Source organism: Apium graveolens, chromosome 4, assembly GCF_009905375.1.
Source record: "Apium graveolens cultivar Ventura chromosome 4, ASM990537v1, whole genome shotgun sequence".
Classification (NCBI taxonomy): domain Eukaryota; kingdom Viridiplantae; phylum Streptophyta; class Magnoliopsida; order Apiales; family Apiaceae; genus Apium; species Apium graveolens.
In genome coordinates this window covers 181,808,685-181,829,023 of record NC_133650.1, presented here as the reverse complement: position 1 = coordinate 181,829,023, position 20,339 = coordinate 181,808,685, and the positions used below count along the sequence as shown (strand labels likewise).

Here is a 20,339-nt window from a genome sequence, read left to right as displayed (position 1 = left end):
ATACACAAAATAAAAACATAGATTAATAAATATTTAAAAATTATATAATTACATATTACAAATAAATATTGTATATATAAATTTTACAACAAAAGAAAACAGTTCATATTTAAGTTTAACATGATTTCACTACACCTAACTTGTTATGATTTTTAATTTAATACTCAATTAGCAAAATTTTATTTAAAATTTTAATATTTAATTTTTTTTATTAATTTGTTTTCTATAAGGTATTTACAAGGTAAGCAAAACAGATCCAGTACATTTGTTTCCTACATAAATCTTGTTTCTCGCTTAAATTTGGTGTACTGCAAAAGTTGGCAAGTCAGAGAGGAGTGGAGTAATATTTCCTACAAGTAGAAGAAAAGTTTCAATAAGAGTACAACAATACAATGCATAGTCAAAACCAAATCTTACATTATGATTTATGCATATTTCTATATATAAATTACAATCTGGACTCTAGGGAAGCAGTTGCCTATGTTGATTCTTAAGATAGGCAGGAATTCTTATAAACTAAAACTAACAAAATTGCTGCTATGGCATAACCTCAGGATTATTCCATAGATTGTATACTATATGGCGAATAGCTCTCCATCTCTATTAAAGACTCAAACCGACTTTCCACCAGTTGATCAAGACCATCCACTATCTTTGATGTCTCCTTTTCTATCTTTTTTGCCTTTTGTTACTTGGGTCGCTAAGCTTCGATGAATACTTAGCCCCAGTAGATCTGTGGCGTTGTGCTTCGCCTCTTCTGTTTACGTTTTTCCTCTCTATCTTCCTCTTTCCACTTAGTAGGGCAGAGCCCCCACTACCCCTACCAGCATTTAAACGCCGCTCATTTGTGTTACTGGCATTGCCTTTCAATTTGCCTTCCCTTTTCTGTCTTCTACGTTCAGCAAAAAATTCTATCTTGGATGAATTATCTGAATCATTGTATTTCCTCTTTTGCTGCCTAAGTCATATAGAAGATGAGAATGATGAGTAAAAGTAATTGACTGCACAGCCATATGAGTAATATATCCTGAGGAAATAAATTATACCCTGTAACAGCCGATTCTGAAAGTTTAGGTTCACTGTCCGCATTGTTACTTTCCCTCGACTTGCCACGGCGATTCTGCAATTCAACAGGTTATACCATGAAAATTTAAATAACTCATCACAATCACACACACACACACACATGACAAGTAAAACTGGTTCATCCTACAGAATTGCCGTGTCGGTATATTTAGCCAAAGTCCAATAAAAACGAATCTAGACATGTTACCACCTTCTCAGTATCATACTTACTAGATTGAATCTGCATTTTCTTAAATGGCAACATAGATAGGAAAGAATAAATACCTCCAGAACTTCCGTTAAATAGGTTTTGTATTTATCAGGGACAAGTAATTTGACCGCAGCAGAACCACACTTCCGCATCATGATCTCCAGGATGACAGTAACCTAGGAATTTTAAAAAAACACTTCTCAGTAAAGATAATGAAGATTTACAAGCTAACATGATTTACAAGTTTCAGAGATAAATGCATCGGTTCATGCCAAGAATTAGTTCGTTATTTCCCATATTTTCATCCAAATGACAGCAAATTAATGCTAAATAACACATGCATAAAAAACAGTACAAGGAACGTACTTTTGATCTAAAATGATGTCGTGATACGGATGACCATGGGAGTACTTTATTCACAATTTCAGTGAGAAATGTCTGCAGGTCCTTTGCTTGAATAGTCAATACTAAAACTTTCACAAAGCCCAAAACAGCCTGCTCAAAGTGCAAATTTGAGCTTAAGAGAGTTTAGATATCAAATGAATTAGTGACTGCTGTACGATTAGAAACCAACTCACTTTAATAATTTCAATAGCTTTACTATGTGTCAACTCTAGTACAGATGGCAACAGATCAGGAACCGAGAGACAGAGATTCACATCATTATGCACTAGTACAGATAGTGCAGAAACTGCTCCGCTTCTTATGTGAGGAGAGGAACCCGAGAGATAACCCATTATCTGCCAGATGAATTATTCATATATTGTTCTCAAGAAGATATATACACAGTAGCAAAGATTCTGAATGGACCAAATTTTGAATGTAATTTGAACTATACGTAGTCTCAGATGCATGGAGATAGCAATTTCAGTACAAAAATTATTATGCAAACTAGTCTTCTTACAATCAGTGTGTGTACGTATACGCTAGCGCGATGTACTATATAATCTTGATCCAACTTCCAAAAAGAAGAAACTTTTAACACACAACAGGAAACCCACTCTTTCTGACTTTCAACCCTCTTACGAACTATTTTGAACATACTTGATACTTCCAATTACATATGATGTTGTCACTAAAAAAAGTTGATTAAGAGTATCATCAGGTAAGTAACAAAAATTATATACGCTTAAGATTTGCTCTTAGTATGTGAACCTGTAGAGCCTTGGGCAGCAAATTTCGAATGTCCACAATTACCAACGAAGCATAAAAGCACCCAATATGCCTCATTAAGAGACAATACAGGTTAATCATGAACTTGAGATACATTCGGAAATAAGCTAATGCTATGGATGCTAATTTGCTAATAATTATTATGGGACTAAATCTACATGCTACAAAAAATAGTTTTTAGAAAGAAAAGCTGTTATAAGCTTTTTATCGTGAGTAAAGAAAAAAAAAAGTAAAGACATTTAACTCTGTAGATAACTTTTCCAATATGAATTAGAAATCAAGAAATTCAGTTGGTAATTATTTACATGAAAGTGCATATATCTATATCGAATTCATGTCCACAAGCATGCAAAATCACAAATTTCAACTGCTGTCCAGTATTCGTGATTGAGTGTTTTTCAGCCATTTATTATCAGTGAAGACAAAGGATGGATTACCATGTTGATGAGTTTGTAATAAGGTCCATCTGGTGTTGAAGGTGACGAGCACTGCAAGTCAGAACCAACACCTAGGAGGATATCATAAGCAGCTTTTCTAATAACTTCATCAGACTGGAGAAAGAGCAAAACATGCCTTAGTAGTCCATGCGAGCAAAAAACAAGCATCTCAATATAATAAAAAAGGAGAATAACTTTTTAGGAATCCATGAGCTTCTAAGCAAGCACTTGCATCAAAAATTTAAAAGAAAGAATCCCCATGCATAAAAGATTATACTAAAGTTGTGACAATATGATAACCAATTCTAAAAAGTAGGCATTAGAACTTATATTTTTACCGGAGAGAGCTATTTACTACACATGAACAAGAAACTTGAGCCTGTCGAGCGTTATTTTAACAGACATGGCTTTAGCTAATGATAGGAAAAAGAAGGAAAACTACTGTTGACATAAATATAGGACAATATAAAAAAAATATTAAAAAAATGACAGCAAATAGAGAACATTATTTGCCAGACAGCTAACATAAGTCATTAGTTATCACCAACGCACAGTTACTGCAAGTTTGCATGTGTGGTTCAAGTACAAAAAAGATATATAGATTTGTTAATTATGATAACCAAACACCTTTGGTATATACAGGGAACTCAGATAGTAGATAAAGTAATTTCTTACCAGTCAACGGGCAGTGAACATGATTCATAACTTCTAAAAAAACATGTATTAATGCACAAGCAAGATTCTAGCTAATTCAGGCTTGATGATCGATGAACATTCCCATATGAAGAGACCCTTGCACAGAAATTTACCAGATATACATAGTACACTTATAAACAAGATACTGTGTTCCTTACATTTTTCAATGTGAGTATAATTTCATTCAGTATAATAAATGTATGTTTGTCTTCATCGTCCAATGTCTGGAAAAAAAAAATAGGTTAGCAAAATTAAATTGAGCTTCAGACATTTGTAGACAGCTGGAAGTGCAAGCCAATATGAGACGATCATTAATCAAGAATACCACATGACATAATATGTGATAAAAGGGGATATCCAAATAATAACGTTTAATACACCACCACCACTACTATAACAACCTTTACACTTTATATTAAAGGGTGTACTTGAGCGGTTCGAATATTAAAATGGACAGATTCCTGAGAAGTCAGTTTTTGTATCGACAACAAAATTGGGAAAGAGGGTTAAAAATTTTATTCCGACTTGGTACATAATCTTTTGATGCTTGAACTTTGTTCAAATTTTACGGTAGTTTCTGTATAGTGCAACTATATATACTAGCTTAAATCCCGTTCAATGCACGGGTTCCCAATAATAATGAAAAAATTTATTTATCCCGTCATATTATAATTTTAAAATATTTATATAAATATATAATAATTATAAATTTATAACTAAAATTATAGGATAACCTGTGATCATAGTTTAGTAGGATAACTGGATAAGTAGACTATGTCAAATAGTTTAACAATTCAGTAGTTTAGTGGAGATACAACACTATTTATTTATTTTTTAATAATATGATAAATTGTGGTCATAGTTTAGTAGGATAAGTAGAGCATGTCTAGTAGTTTAACAATTTAGTAGTTTAACGAATATATAACACTATTTATTTATTATTTTAATAACCATAATTAGGGGATATAACCGTTGAACCAAATTATACCCCATTCCGGTTATTATAGTATAGTATATGATTTATATCATGAGTGTGTCTTTAAAAATATTCAGTGTATGCGCGTCAGGTACTCAGGTTCCATTCTTCGTGGACACTATTTTGATCGGTCAAATTCTTAATGATACTGATATCTCAACAAGACATAATTATATTTCTCAAAATTATATGAGATGTTCGTATAACCGTATAACACAATTGAGATACTTTTAAGTCTAGCTTCCATTAGACAATCAACCATGTAGACCACTTTCAAAATATAAGTAACATGTCAAATAGAACAAGAGGGATCCTATTATTTGCAAGGCAATTAAAACTATAATTTACTTGCGGTGACCAAGGTGAGATCAATTATATAACAAATTTATGAGGTCATTTAGTTCCATACAATCACCGGTATACACCTGCAATATTGATTGAACAAAGAAGCGTTACCAACCTTTATTGCATAAATCAACAAGGTCTTATAACACGAAAAACGACTTCTAAGTGATATAAGATCTACTGGTAATTTGAGACCAACCAATAGCTCCATTAGCTCATTGAACCTAGAAGAGCAAAACCAAGGATGTTTCTGCACCAAACAGAAATGACAATTGACTTCCATTTTGTCACAGCCATTGTGTGCCGAGTTAAAGTACTTAAATAAAGCTGTCTGAAGAAATTATGCGAACCTCCAAAATTTTGTTCAGAGTGAGGTATGCTTCAGAGTGACCACTCTCGTCAGCTTCCTGAATGACACAAAATGTAATTACACATCTCTTTTGGCCAAAAATATTGAAGAATTCCTACTGTACTCTATCATCACATTACCTGAAAAGTTTTTTTGATCAAATTAAATATTTGTTCAACTATATCCTTGTTAGCGCCTTCAGCAATAGCGTAGGCTATCTCCAGCATAATACATCTGCACATATCAGAATAAAAAGATTCATTATTTACAAATTGACGCTATACAGTGACCTAAAAATTAAGAAGCTAAAACCATAATCACCACTAAAGATGCTTCTCTCATATTAAGTGACTTGAAATTCAATTAAGAATATAATACCTATTGGCATCCATATCTTTGGGGTTTATTACGTTTTCTTCTTTACTAGCTGAATCATCTCCATGACTACTCAGTTTCTCGCCACCAGAGACATCAGCAAGCTGTAACTTCTCGAGCAATGAAATGAAGATTTTTTCCGTAACCGAAGAATCAGTAATGGGAGCCAGGCATCCAATTGCAACCTGAAATAAACAAGATAACAGAAGTTTGAAAACAGAATTTAAATATCGAGTTGCTTGCGAAAATAAAGGGAAAGACTGATAATCACCTATCATGCGAAAAAAATGTTTAATTTTTGAAACACATAAATCAATTGAGGCTAAAACTAAAAAAGAAGCTTATAAACTATTATCTAGTGCTTTAACCTGCTATCGATCAATTTACCATACAATATAAAGTTAATGGTTCTTCCACTGTCCCATCAGAAACTATCTGGCCCTAAATTCAGCTTCAACAATCAGTAAAAGATAACAAGAAACGTCTAGAAGAAAAAGAACGATGATCTGTGAGGAAAAAATGGAATAGAAGAAATCAATTAAATGTCAAGTGTGGACAGAATTTACTAGCAGAAAATCATGTTGTTCACAGGATTCTTATCATATCCTATGTAAAGACAAAAACATATTCACTACAGCTAGACTGATCACATACACTATAACTAGTACAACACCTAGCTTATGGACTAACACATGTATGTATTGACTACAAATTATGCTCCTTCTACCACTTATCTTCAAGACTTAACAGGATCTGAACATTTCACAGATTTTTTTTTAATATGAAAAAATTTAATTGCGACAAAATCACACTTCGCCTGTTCACCTGATAAAAGTTTATCCTTTCTCTATACTAGAAGTTAAAAACAGTTGAATCTACATTTCACAGATTATTTTTTTTAATATGAAAAAATTTAATTGCGACAAAATCACAATCCGCCTGTTCACATTATAAAAGTTTATCCTTTCTCTATACTAAAAGTTAAAAACAGTTGAATCTAATATTTCTTTATTTTTTTCCTCATTTTCTTGATAAGCATACTAATGAAGTTTGTCCTTATCAGTTATCACAACGTAGAAATACAAACACATTGATTAAGTACATAATTAAGCAAATTTGATCTCAACAAAGCTAAAAGGGGTGTATTCAATTGAGATTTTGAAGGATTTATAATAATCCATGGATTTTACAAGATTTTCGTTGATTTTAAATGTTCGCGGATTTTGACGGAGTTGATAAAAAAATCTTGGAGAGTCTTAATCATTTTGTGAAGTTTTTAGAAATCCTTCAATATCTCATGTATTTTGGTGAGATTTTAAACAATTAAAAATGTACTACTAAATCCATCAAAATCCACATATTTTTCAAAAAAAACAAAATCCATGGACTTTTGCATACCATCATATTTCAGTGGAATTTTTAAAATCTAAATTGAATACCCTAAGATTTTGATAGATTTTTTTAAATCTAAATTGAATACACTCAGATTTTAATGGATTTTTTACAATCCAAATTGAATGAATACCTTTAGATTTTGAAGGATTTTTTAAAATCTAAATTAAATACCTATGGACTTTGAAAATTCTTAAAAATCCTTAAAAATCTTGATTGAATACACCCCCCTAAGTATATGTAGAATAAAACAGGCAACAACTTGTCAGGAATTGATGAGTTCCTGACCTAGTTTAGTGACTTTGAAGTCTATTTTTGGTATTTTCTGGTTTATGATTGTAGAATTTACGTAGATAACAGATAGAAACAGAGATTAAAGAGAAGATCAGAGAGGAATCAGATAAGAAACAGAAAGATTTAGCAAAGAAATGGGGAAGAGACAGTTTTAGAGAGATTAGAGATAGAATGGGTTCAGAAACCCTAGGGAGAGAAAGTAAGAATTAGTTCTAGAGCGAGGGAGGGAGGGGGGAGAGAGAGAGGGAGAGAGATTTGGTGGCAAATGCCATTTTCATATATTCATTCGTAGTTGAAATGTGCAGCTTACAATCAGTATTTATAGACTTCCAACAGTAGAGACTAAAATACCCTTACGACCCTTCCACCTATTAAGTAACAGCTAAGTAGCATACAGCACAGCACACGCACACAAGACACATACTACTACACTGCTAAACCAGACTACAAAGCATATGACTACTAGTACTATGGGACTGGGGCATTCCTGACACAACTAGTTCATTTTTAATAAATTTCTTCCATGCCACTAATCAGTAACATAGGTTTTAATAAGTAGAAATTCTAAATTAAAATATATATAAAAAGAGAGTAGGGACTAGGAACCTTTAATTAACAAAAAGTATTAGAATAAGTAGAACACCTTTAAATGCATATGCTTATCATGAGGTACAGTAAAAAGAGCATCTGTTAAGGCTCGTAGCAACTTCTCAGAGCATGACGTCAGTGCCCTTAGATTTCTTTCAGCTGTTTTTTTGGAATAAGAGGGCTGTTGCATAAAGTTTATTGTTTTAGGTATCATTGCTCCATCCATCATTGAATGTTTTTCAAGTTCACCAGGTCCCTTGTTCAAACCAAGTACTACACCTTTATTTTGGTTCACGAGCTCCTGCCACAAAAAGAATCCTAGAAGTAAGAACAAAAAAAACTTTGAACAAGCATCAAGGAGTCCATACTGTTGATATTATAAAAAAGCCAATTAAAAATCATCAAAGGGTAAAAATTCCTAAAACAAACCTGCAATGAAATGGCAATGTTTTCGATCATAAAGGAGTCCTCTTTGACAAAAGGAATTAATAATTTCACCAAAGATTTGATATTCTTGTGCATGTTGACAGGATTGCGACAAAAGGCAGGTAACAATCCCCATAAATCATGGGCATGAGCCTGCAGTTCTTTCTGAAATACGGATTTTTTGACTGGAGGAACGAGCATATTGACATTGGAGATACAAGAATATATTAAAGTGTTGCATTACTAAAATTACATACAGAAAGGATAATAGATGCTTCAGAATAATAAATAATTCATAACCTACTCTTCTGTCTTGTTGGATAACTTCACAACATATACATCCCTAGGCCTTGAATCTTAAGTACCTTGAAAAACTACATAGGTCATGATCCCATTGTGAACTTCCACTTCTTTTTTTTAATTTCAATTACCTAATGTACTAAAGATCATCAGAGCTCAGAAGAATACCACATATGTATAAAGCAGTGTTATCACTAAAAAAATATATATTGAGTGCAAATATGTCAACAACGCAAGCAATGTGTCACACTCACATAAGAACTAGTACAACATTTAGGTAGGATATATAAAGCACACTTCAATGATATAATGATTTTGAATTTTATTAATGCAACAAATTGAGCAAATACCTTTATGTGAAGCCCTCGCAAAGGATTCTGCCAAAGGCACAACATGCTCTACAAAGAACCCTAGCGATGCTCCAGTAATATATTTCTTTAAGATAGGAATTAACCATAGGTTAGAACATGTGAGATCTTCAGCATTAAGGGATATTGGTAGCAGGTCGAGTAATTTCTCTGGCCCCATAGCAATAACAGCAGCCCCGATACAAACCTGAAGCTGCAATACATTGAAAGAATTAGATACAATTTGACTAATTGATAAGAATTCCAGAAATTACATAACTGTCTACTCTCGAAATCTGAAGTTGATAACATGACTGCAGATGAAGATAAAGCAAGAGTGAGCTCATCCTTTGAGCTCAATGCAAACATACAATAAGATGCAGAAGAAATAAATGAGCTAAAGACAATATAACAAAGTGCAAAAGAATGAAAGATTTATTTTAAAATATGTGAGAAAAGAGACATGATAAGATCTGAAAAGGTCTGGCTTTTGGGGTTCAGCAGTTCCAACATTCTCAACTCTGTTATACAGACATGCAACGAAAGAGTGACATAAATATGATGATTTCTTTTAACTACAAATTAAATAATATTGCAAAACAGTAAAGGAAAAATTTAAGGCATTCACTGAAAAAGTTCACAATTTTCCTATAATTCAATATACCACATGAGCATATTACAGATGTGTTCTGAAGTGGCCACTTCTTTCGTGAATCCTAATTTTATCATATCATCATATGGAAAGGCAGCGTTTATAATGCAAACAAATATAAATGGCCGATATGGTCGATGCTAACTAAATCTCCTTGGATTGTAGTTACGGGAGAGCTGCGAGAATAAAAAACCCCGAAAGTGAAGAGGAAAAGTCATTATCAAGCAATACAAGAATTATAGCAAAGAACTACAGAATAAACAGGGATGTGGAAAAACATCAAACTCTATCAAGATAAAACAAATTCAATGAAGCTGATACTTAATACACTTTTTATACAAAGCGAAGAAAAATAAATGTATCATATGAAATAATCCTTTATAAGTGATGCTGTAATCTACACATACCTTCTCAGTGTCAGAAGCACTTGTCATGAAGTTTGCCAGTCTGTATGTAATATCCTTCATGTACAAATGTGAGACATCGCCTGAATTCGTCAAGGCAAGTTTGTAAGAAAGCAAAGAAAATTACTATGTAAATGAAAATATATATTAAGTAGCTGCAGCCTGCAAAGAAAACTACTGAGAGAGAACTTAGAAAGAATCTTAAAAATTTTAAAATATTGCTACGTCCTATTATTACCACCTCCTATCCGTTGTGCAATTAGATTTTAAATGCAACATAAATAAAATTATGCACAAGTAATAGTCTGCTCATGGAGTAGGCATTTTAGAAGGAAGCTTTCTACTCAAAAGAAGATTCACTTATATCAATGCTTGCCTGTGGAAGAGGCCAATTGCTAATTGACAATTGCATGCTGCCAATTGGTCAAATATTGTTGGTAGCGAACTTACATTTAACACATTTTTTCAGGGGGTCTCACCACTATTCTCTTGGACCTTAGAAAATCAATAATTACAGAAATGAAGTAAAACCAAAGATAAATGAAGGAATCATTTGCAGGACGATTAAATGATTCCTCCTTGTGACAAAAACTATGCAAAAACCATTTATGCCTTGACTTACCAAGTTTGAAGAACAAAACAGAGATGACTGCCAAAATATGCTCACTGGGGGCTTCTTCAGAAGCTCTAAGCCGATTGCCAATTACAGCACATACAGATTTCACAACTGAATCCATTTTAGATGCATCTTCATTTTGAACCAACTGACCTTCAGTTGTGACAATATTTCTTACATCAATATGGAGATTAATAATCTCTTTTAAATAATCTGAAGCATGTGATGCAGTTGTGCCCTCAGAAGTCAGCAAACCTGTACACATCAGATTTGAAGTTAAATTATTGTATAAGGTTGTAATGCAGGGTTTCTGATGATTCTGACATAATGCTGAGCTAATTTAAGATGACATTAACAATAATCACTTTCTAATCATTTACTACACCAGAGCGCTACGGGTTAGATAAAAGATCAAATGATATTAAACTAAGCATAGAAACATTATAATTCAGATCTGCAACGAAGTACCTATATAGTATCATTATTTACAATCATGCCTATATACCGGAATAGGATTAAAGTCAGAATAACAATGAAAAAAAACAAAGGCCTGGTCTTTAATTTACTTCTCATTGATATTAATGCGATTTTTTATTAGAAAACATTTGAAGTGATACAAGATGAGAAATATGCCGAAGCAAAAAAAGTGTTTAATACCTTACCTTCAATCTATTTGTTTCTCAACATAATACCACAAAAGCACCAGCAAGAGTTGTTAGGTTACCAGACCTCCTAAAACCTCAAGAAAGAAACAAGGATTTTACTGGATCATATAATACCTTAACACACCCCCTCACTCGAAAACCCAATTTTGGGTTGAAGTGTGAATCACTAGAAGCACGCCTATCCAACCTTAGTTTACAAATTAATTATTTAAATACTGGTACAAAATCGAGTCATCTAACAACCTAAGCTCTCATTCCATGTTAATTTATCATCTCTCCTAAAATCTCGAGATATTAACAAAGCTTTTTTTAGTAGGTGTAAAGAAATCACATGATGCAAATAACTTAAAAGAAAAATAACATAAATTTAGACACAGCACCATGAAAAACTATGTGACAAACAAAATTGGATAATACCCCTGGCCATCCTCTAAAAAGCGAAATACATAATTTATGCTCTTATATCAAACCAAAAAATAAAAAAGAAACAAAACACTAGATACACTTTAAACTAGGCATAAATAAAGCATGAGACAACACGCATAAATAATGGCAGTCTTGATTTCACACTTTTGAGATCATATAACAAATGATACCGGGTTATAAAATCCTATTAAAAGTAATCTAATACAACATAATTCATAATCCATATCATAAACGAAATTAAATTCATTTAACACTAAATCCTTAATATACAACGCAATCAAATGAATCTTGAGGACAACCCATCATTGAGAACATCCAACCGGATATATTAAATCCTATTCAATTTTGTGCTTAAATGCCAAGCATATTGAACAGATACTGTTCAGTCATTGAAATACGCATGCCCATTGTAGTACTGCTTTCAGTTTGGTATACTGTATAACCGAATCCTTGGCGTTGGACCAAGGATGGTATCGACATAACCTAGTGAGTAGTGACAGCAGAAATTAACAAGTAATAAAATAAATAATATTAAGAGGATTAACCAATTGGAATATTCACTATTATATAAGATGTGGAGTGATTCAGCATCCACAACTCTTGAGGCAAAGAATTTTGGTGTTCTGAAGAACTACTACAACAATAATTATTCAACTGCAGAATTGAAAATAGAAAGAATTAATTGATCGCAACCCATATAAGAGAGATATAATAAAAAAATTATTCGATAAATGTGCTATCAGGCCCATTTTTATTATAAACCTAGACTAATCCAAACAAATTTAAAATTATATTCCTGCTCCAAGTAAAATTGGAAATAACTAACATGATTATCCTAGCTCTAGAAAATTCCAAATAATTTACTTATCTCGTACAATTAAAGATAAACATATAATATTTAAAACCTTACTATATGACGTATCAATGTATCCAAGTCCAACATATAAATAATAATTGTAGTTGCAAATTTGAAGTACTTAATCATTTTACAGCATATTGAAATTTAAATGTACCATAGTATAACAAGGGTGCGCAGGAATACTGAAAGGACCCTTCTTATACCATTATAAAGATTGTTTCTTATGTTCTACATGAAAACATATTGGCATTTAAGATATCTCAGTTATCATTTAGAATAAGGTTTTCATTCTTTTAATAGTTATGTAATCCACAAAAATTGAATGAAAAAGATAGATGCATGGGATATTAGTAATTACCATCATTGTTAAGTGCAATGAATAACCATCCCTCTCATAACTGTCGAGAGCGAGACATCCTGGAGAACTAGACTAAGTGCTTTTAATTTACTTCAGATTCTCCTACTATACGTATATTTACATAACTCTGTCACTGATTTTCATTCAACATCAGAATATTTGTCTTTTTGTTTTATAAGGAAAAAGAAACTTTTTGCACTAAACACTAATCAATCAAATAAAAAAGAACAATAATTTACTCATAAGCAATTAATCTTTGTGGTTTAACAAAATGATAATAACTAGATTGTCCAGGTTATTGAAACTAATTTTGAAGGCTTACCTCCTAGAGAGCGGAATACCAGGGAAAGATGGTTGTTCCATGTGATTGATTCCTTAACATGAAGATTGTTCATAGAAATTTTTAGCAAATATGCTGCAGACAAAATTGTGTCCGAGGGATTCTGTCGACGAGATACATATGATGCAAGTAAATTTACAAGTCTATCCACCTCTGAAACAATATCATCACCCTCGATACTTTCAATCATTGTCTTGACAACATCAAAAATATGCCTGGTCAGGGTTGAGAACCTGGACGTCACGAGCTTTAACAATTCTGAAAGTGCTTCTAACTTAACTTTAGCAGATAGATAAGGAAGCAGATGTTTTAGTAAATTCAACATATGCAGGACTTCAAGTTGTTCCGCCTTTGGCAATGTGTCTTTAGATCCATTTGAAGATTTTGCGGCTGATAAATCACCCATCGTTTTCATGCAAGTTTTGAACAAAGACAACACATATTTGCTCGCCTTATGTTTTACGGTAGAAGATTCTAACGCTTTTAAAACATTCACAACACAATCTTGAGCACATTTACGAACCTACAACAGAAAAAAATAACCAGCATATAAATACAATCAGTGCATGCTCCTTTTATACTATTCACGACTCAAATATCATTTAACAGATAAAAAAGAACACCAGCACCTCCAGTCCTCCACAGCTAACATTTGTAACAAATTAAACTCAATGCAACTAAAAAAACTACAATTGCCTAACAAACACAAAAGACATTAGTATTAAAGCTAAAAAAACATAAATCATGATACGATATTTCATTTCATTCGAGCTTAACAGAGAAAATTGAAAAAACTACAAATTGCAAATTGTGAATATATAAATACCTTGGGACGTCTATCAATGGAGAACTTGACGAGGATCTCGAACCCTAATTTAACATCCTTCCACTCCTCCAAATCACAAAACCCTAACAAAATCCCCAAACTCCTGACCAAGGCTCTCACACTCGGCGCGGAACCTCCAACACTCGGATTCCCAACAAACTCCACCAGCACCTCCACCGCCTCCCTGGCCTTATCCTTTCCAATCGCCTTTTCAGGAACTAACGGCAACACCAGCGACAAAAACGACGAAAGCGCAGCAACGGCATAGGCGTCGAGCTTCTTGGAAGTATCGGAGAGAGCTTCGATAGTGGCGGCAAAGTAAGAGAGAGGAGAGAGAGGGAGAGAGTGGGAGCGAATGATGGAGCGAGTGGCGGCGGCGGTGGCGCAGAGATGACGGTGTTGAGCGGCGGAGGATTTGGAGTAACGAGTGAGGAGTTGTTGACAGATGTCAGAGTCTTTTGTTAAGAGGTGGTGGTGTTGTGATTCTGATTCTTCTCCCATTGTTGATTCTGAGGCTTTTGGGGTTTTCATTTTTGTGTAATTGGTTTTAGTTAGGGTTTATGAGGAGGGTTTTGGTCACGACCGCTTTCACTTTTAATGGAATTTTAGATTTTAGATTCCGACGGACCTTGATAATTAAAAATATTGTATTTTATATTTTCTTTCTTCCGTATTACTTTTTTAAGAAAAAACTAGCATAATAACCCGTGCGAGGCACGGGTTATTTTCTAGATTTTTTTATACGTCATGCAATTATAATGTTCTTAGTTATTTTTTTATTTATAAATGTTGTACAATATTTAACGTATATCAAAAATAAGTTGATTGTTTATCAATGTGTATTATTTTCATACAAGACATTACCAACGTTTCTAATATAGCTTATTAAACAATATATATATATATATATATTCTTATTTGTGTTGTATAATTTGTATTTAATAAATCAATATAAACATGGTAATCAATATACGTTTAAAATAAAACGATTAAACTTAATATGTAGAATGTCGTTCGTATATTTACAAATAAAAAACTAAAAATTAACATATATGTTGAATACAGAGTTGACCCAAAATTTTAAATTTTAGTTAAATAAATTATATGTATTGGTCTATATTATTACTCAGTTCACTACTAACTTACAATTAACTTACTCAATTTAAAAAGATAAAAAATACATAACTGAAGTCAGAATGACTTGCAATTACAATATACAATAATGTAAATTTTACAATACTGTTAATATAAAAGTTGATTTTAATGAAAAATGCTGGTTTTTGAAATTCAACCTATGTATATATGGAAAAATGTTAGTTTTTCATTTACTATTAACAAAATAAGATTAAGTTGTATGTGTGTGTCAACATGTAAATTATCGTATATTACATTTCTTAGTAAACTATGATGGTTTCAATTATTTACATGCATGTATAATCATTATTAACATCTAATGAGACAATCGATTACTTAAATAATATGCATCTATAATTATTCAAAAATTAAAATTATGTTATAAATAATTTGCGATAATTTATATATTGTATTCACATGATCACTGACAAACAATCCATATCTATTTTTTACGCAACCGAGTATAAATCATGGTTCTAACATAAAAATAAATTATATATTGTAAAGATTTATTATTTATATTCATGATTTTTTCCAAGAATTCGAAGGAAAAATTGTAATTATATCTTTATTTAAACCCTTTTAAATTTCTTCCATTACGACTCTAATATTTCTTCATATAATAATTTGACAATATTGTATGCTATTCTCCTAAAATTAAATATTTTGCAATTCGATAAAGTTTTATAAATATTAGTTGAACTGGATAATTCCTTCAAATTATTGACCAAAATATATTTTATTTAAATAGTATAAAATGCATTGAATCAAATGCTACAATATAGTATAGAGATAACTTTTATTTGAATAATTCAAGATATTAAAAATAATTGAAAATATTTGTACTATATTATCTTGATCAGTGAATATTGGTTATCTAAAAGAATTCTTTTTTAAAAGTTAGTTTTTTAAAGTAAAAAATAAAAAATAAATCGATTTAATATATCATCGTAGTTTTAACAAATCTCGCGAGATCTCGTATCAAATTTTGAATATTTTTAAAATCGGAATAAGTCCCAAAAATAATAATGCACTACAAGTGAAGTTAGTAGTTTTAATACAAATAATCAATTGACTTGATCCTATAAAGACCTCAAACACATTAATTTATATTAACATAAGATATTAAAAAAATTTACATTATTGGTAAGATATTATCGCTGAGCTTTTAATTTAAATTTACTAAATGTAGAATGTGACAATATTTTTCGGGTATTTTTTGAATAATGAGCCAAGTTCTGATTTCAAATTCGAAATAAACTAAAATGAATTGACTCATTATAATTCAAACTTATCTAAATTTATAATATTAATATAGATTATATATATATATAAGCGGTTCTATTTTCAATATTTTCTTTAAAAATTATATATGTATATTTTAATTATTTTTTATAATAAAAAAATATGTTAAAAATATATGAGATATATTTTCAAATAAAAAATGATTAATAAATAAGATAATAATCCATTTATGTACTATGTCTAGCTTTATATATGCAATTGAATCCTTTAAAATTAACTGTACAAATATTCAAGTAACTATCACTATTTTTGCGAAATTCAAGTAACTATTTTTAAAGTCAAATAAAATATGCATATAGCACACTTACATATTATGTGTATGATAAAAAATATATGTGACAATATGGTTTAATGGTATGAGGTTGTATAGGTGAATAGAATATCTCAAGTTCGATTCTCACAAATCACATGTTTTATATAAATATTAAAACATGGGTAGTTTAGTCTTTTTAATGAGACGTTTTAATCTCATCAATTTATCCCCTTGTTCTCCTATTATATATAGAAGAGATGATAAAAATAGCCAATTTTGAAATTTTTTAACTAAAATAGTCATTCTGAAAAAAGTGGTCAATTTTAACCGATTGAATACTCCACTGTCAGTTCGGTATCCCAATTTGTATAAGATACTCCACCGATAGCTGGGTATAGCTGGGTATTTCATATATGGGATATTTTACTGATAGTTGGATATCTCATATCACTGACAGTAAGGTATCATATCAGTTAAAGTTGGCCAACTTTTCAGAAATTGATCATTTTTGTTAATTTTGTGTAAAAATAGGCTAAATTTGTCCTTCACCCCTTTTTTAACGCCTTTTTTTAAATACTGCCATAATTGACACCTAGGATATCAACTTTAAAAAATGAAAAATATAAATATAATAGAGATATAATTTTTATACAACATACCTATTTTATGTCTCATGCTAACTCACTTGTCACCTAAATGACACTACCAACAAAAATATCACATTATATTGACGCCCCTTGCTAAATTAAGTTTGCTAATATTTTCAACTTATCAATAATATTAATATACTGTAATATTTTTCTTCAATTATACCTTTAACACCCTTTTTAGCAAAATATACTTTAACAATTAACACTCAAAATTACCAAACTATACATATACACATATAATTTAAAATAAATATGCGACCAAACTATGTATATATACAAGTATAATTTAAAATAAATATGAAGGTACGTGTCTTTATTAAAACATATAACATTATTTCTATTTTGTGAGGAGTCAAAGGGTGTCAAAAGTTGTTGCATTGGTTGGCACTCCTGAACCTCCAAATGGTAGCCAATAATAGTGTCATGTCATCCCATATCACATGATATTTTGACAATCTTCTGGCACTCCCTATTTGGAGATTCTCTGAGTAGCTACATAACCCCGACAATCTGATACAGATTTGACGTATTTTGGTTATTCTTATACGGATCACGTCCAAAATGGTTGGGACCCGAAATTGTTCCGAATAAAAAAGGAGTCTATGGACCCATTAAACAAAAACTTGAACCCATAACCCATAAAACTATATTTTAATAAAAATTTATTAATATATATAATATACATATTTAATCATAGAAGTATAAAAGTTAAATTATTTTTTGATTTTTTTATGTTTAGAAGATAAATTAATTAGTGCTTCGTGATTAATTTTGCTAAAAAATAGTATTTTTAAGTTTAAAATGTGATAAACTAAAATAATAATCATGTGATTTGATAAATATAGTGTTAACTAAATTTACTAAATTATTTGAATAATTATATTATTAGTAAATCAAATATTTGTCGAATAAATAGAGTAGCAGATAGGGTCGGGTGACTTTAATAAACGGGTTGCCTTATTGTCAAAGTTTTGCGGATAAATATTTTTTCGGGTTTGACCTAAAATTCGACCTGAAGAATATGACTCGACACGAACTCGACCTATAACCCAGAAATAAAAATTTATTTGGATTCTATTAAATGGGTATGGTTAAATCTCGATTAAGTAATATCTGAAAAAAATAACCCCGATTAAATAATAAATTTAGCTGGTCTCACTTTGGCCAATGTGGTATATCTTCCTTGAATGTATAAGATAAAAATTTAAAAATCATTAAAGTCCCAATAAATACATGAAGTAATAATTTCATAATTTTACAAATAATTTTTTATATTCATCATAAAGTATTAATTTTATATAGTATGAATCTATTGTCACTTTTGATATTTATCAACAATCAATACTTGAGTAATTTGTAGAATAGGGAGGGGGTTGAATATAAATTATAATTTTTAACTTTTTAAATTTGAACAACTGCTAAATTTGATATATGTGCTCTATCAAGTCACTATCAGTTGCTTCTTGCTACATTAGTCATTGACAGTGTAATCTTCTTAGCCATTGATGGGTTGATACCTTTATCCATTGATGGTCTACTCTCTCTAGTTGTTGATAATCCACTTTACTTATACATAATTACATGACATCGAGTATTTACAATTAGCCATCATATTCTATTTATCCATTGAGTCAGTAATGACCATGGAATGAACAATTACAACAATGACTATTTATTGAGATCTACAGGAAAAATGCTACAAAAACTTATCAGTAGATTGATCTTTTTAAGAACTATTTTTCTAGCAATGTAGTTAATCCACTCGTTCTCTTTATGTGAGAGAATACCCTCGTTAAGGTATTGTACCTTACCTTAATAATGTGCTCAAGATGCCATTGTCTGTTGGAACATCTCTTGTAGTCAAACACAAGTCTTTCAAGCAATATGGGAGTAGCATCCAAGCCTATGACTACATGAATCTCATCTAGATATAGATCGAGGATTTATTTCTCCTCAATATCTACAATATAGATGTAAGATTCTTTATTTTCAGGTTTTCTCACTTATTTGGGAGCTGATGGTTTTGGATGTAGCTTTTTCAACTCTTTCTTCTTTTGAGCTTCCTTTTCACAAGAAATGTGGGCATCTTGACAATTTCTAGCTCAATGAGTTCTTCCTTTGAAATTATTGGTTTACCATGAATGTTGAACCCATGTGTCACTACTACAGGTTCAAGAAGTTGAACTATAGGATGTTGAGAGGTAGTAGTAATGACTGCCGGTTCATCTGATGACAAGTTCCTCTTGGCTCTGGACTTTGTTCTAAGGTCATTTCCTTGTTGTCACTCTTTTTGGCTTCTTGACTCCTTCTGCTTTAGTCTTAGCCTCATATTCTTCATCCAGTTCCTTCTCTAGCTCTCTGGCTAGTTTCCACAGGTATTCTGTAAACACACCCTTTGTTTCACTTACATTTCCACCTTCAGCTTTTTCAAGAGCAATTCTTGCGAACTCCTAAGTTTTAGCTTCTCGGTAACCTTTATGACCAGGAAATATGTAGGTTGGATCTCCTCCTCTGTATATGAATGCTCTTATTTGCTATAAAACTGAATTAGAAGAAGTTTTGAATCTTCTGATCTGTTCAGCCATAAATTTTCATCACCAGGCTTGGGCCTGACAAAATGCACATTTCTAGAAGATTTCTTTCCTTTGACATCATTTTTCCTAGAAGGGGATCTGGCTTCAGATAACTTGAATTTTGAAATAAACACATTCTTAGATGAAGGAGGGTTAGGTAATGAATAACACACGGAGGGGGGTGAGTGTGTTTTAGTGTTTTTCTGCTTTTCTTGATTTGTTTATGGTGGTGAACAAAGTAAATTAAACCTTGTAGTGAAATGTGTTAAAACTGAAATTAAACAAGTAACAGTAAAGAACACGG

At 31.5% G+C, this 20,339-nt stretch overlaps 1 protein-coding gene across 2 annotated transcripts; it reads right to left on the bottom strand.

The window, feature by feature from the left end:
* Positions 1 to 397: 397 nt before the first annotated feature.
* On the bottom strand, positions 398 to 14,727 carry LOC141720464 (uncharacterized). Of its 2 annotated transcripts, none has more exons than XM_074522895.1 (18): positions 14,121 to 14,725; positions 13,277 to 13,817; positions 10,653 to 10,901; positions 10,034 to 10,113; positions 8,978 to 9,188; positions 8,331 to 8,512; positions 7,957 to 8,202; positions 5,631 to 5,812; positions 5,393 to 5,486; positions 5,254 to 5,310; positions 5,019 to 5,153; positions 3,741 to 3,806; positions 2,887 to 3,000; positions 1,855 to 2,016; positions 1,643 to 1,771; positions 1,351 to 1,452; positions 1,047 to 1,120; positions 398 to 958 (listed from the first exon to the last, which is right to left on the bottom strand). In XM_074522895.1, the coding sequence occupies exons 1-18, from the start codon at positions 14,649 to 14,651 to the stop codon at positions 670 to 672; spliced, it is 3,444 nt and encodes a 1,147-aa protein (XP_074378996.1). In that variant the 5' UTR covers positions 14,652 to 14,725; the 3' UTR covers positions 398 to 669. The 2 variants fall into 2 exon arrangements, with proteins under 2 accessions (XP_074378996.1, XP_074378997.1); XM_074522896.1 differs by having other exon boundaries at positions 769 to 954; positions 14,121 to 14,727.
* Between the last annotated feature and the right edge of the window lie 5,612 nt (positions 14,728 to 20,339).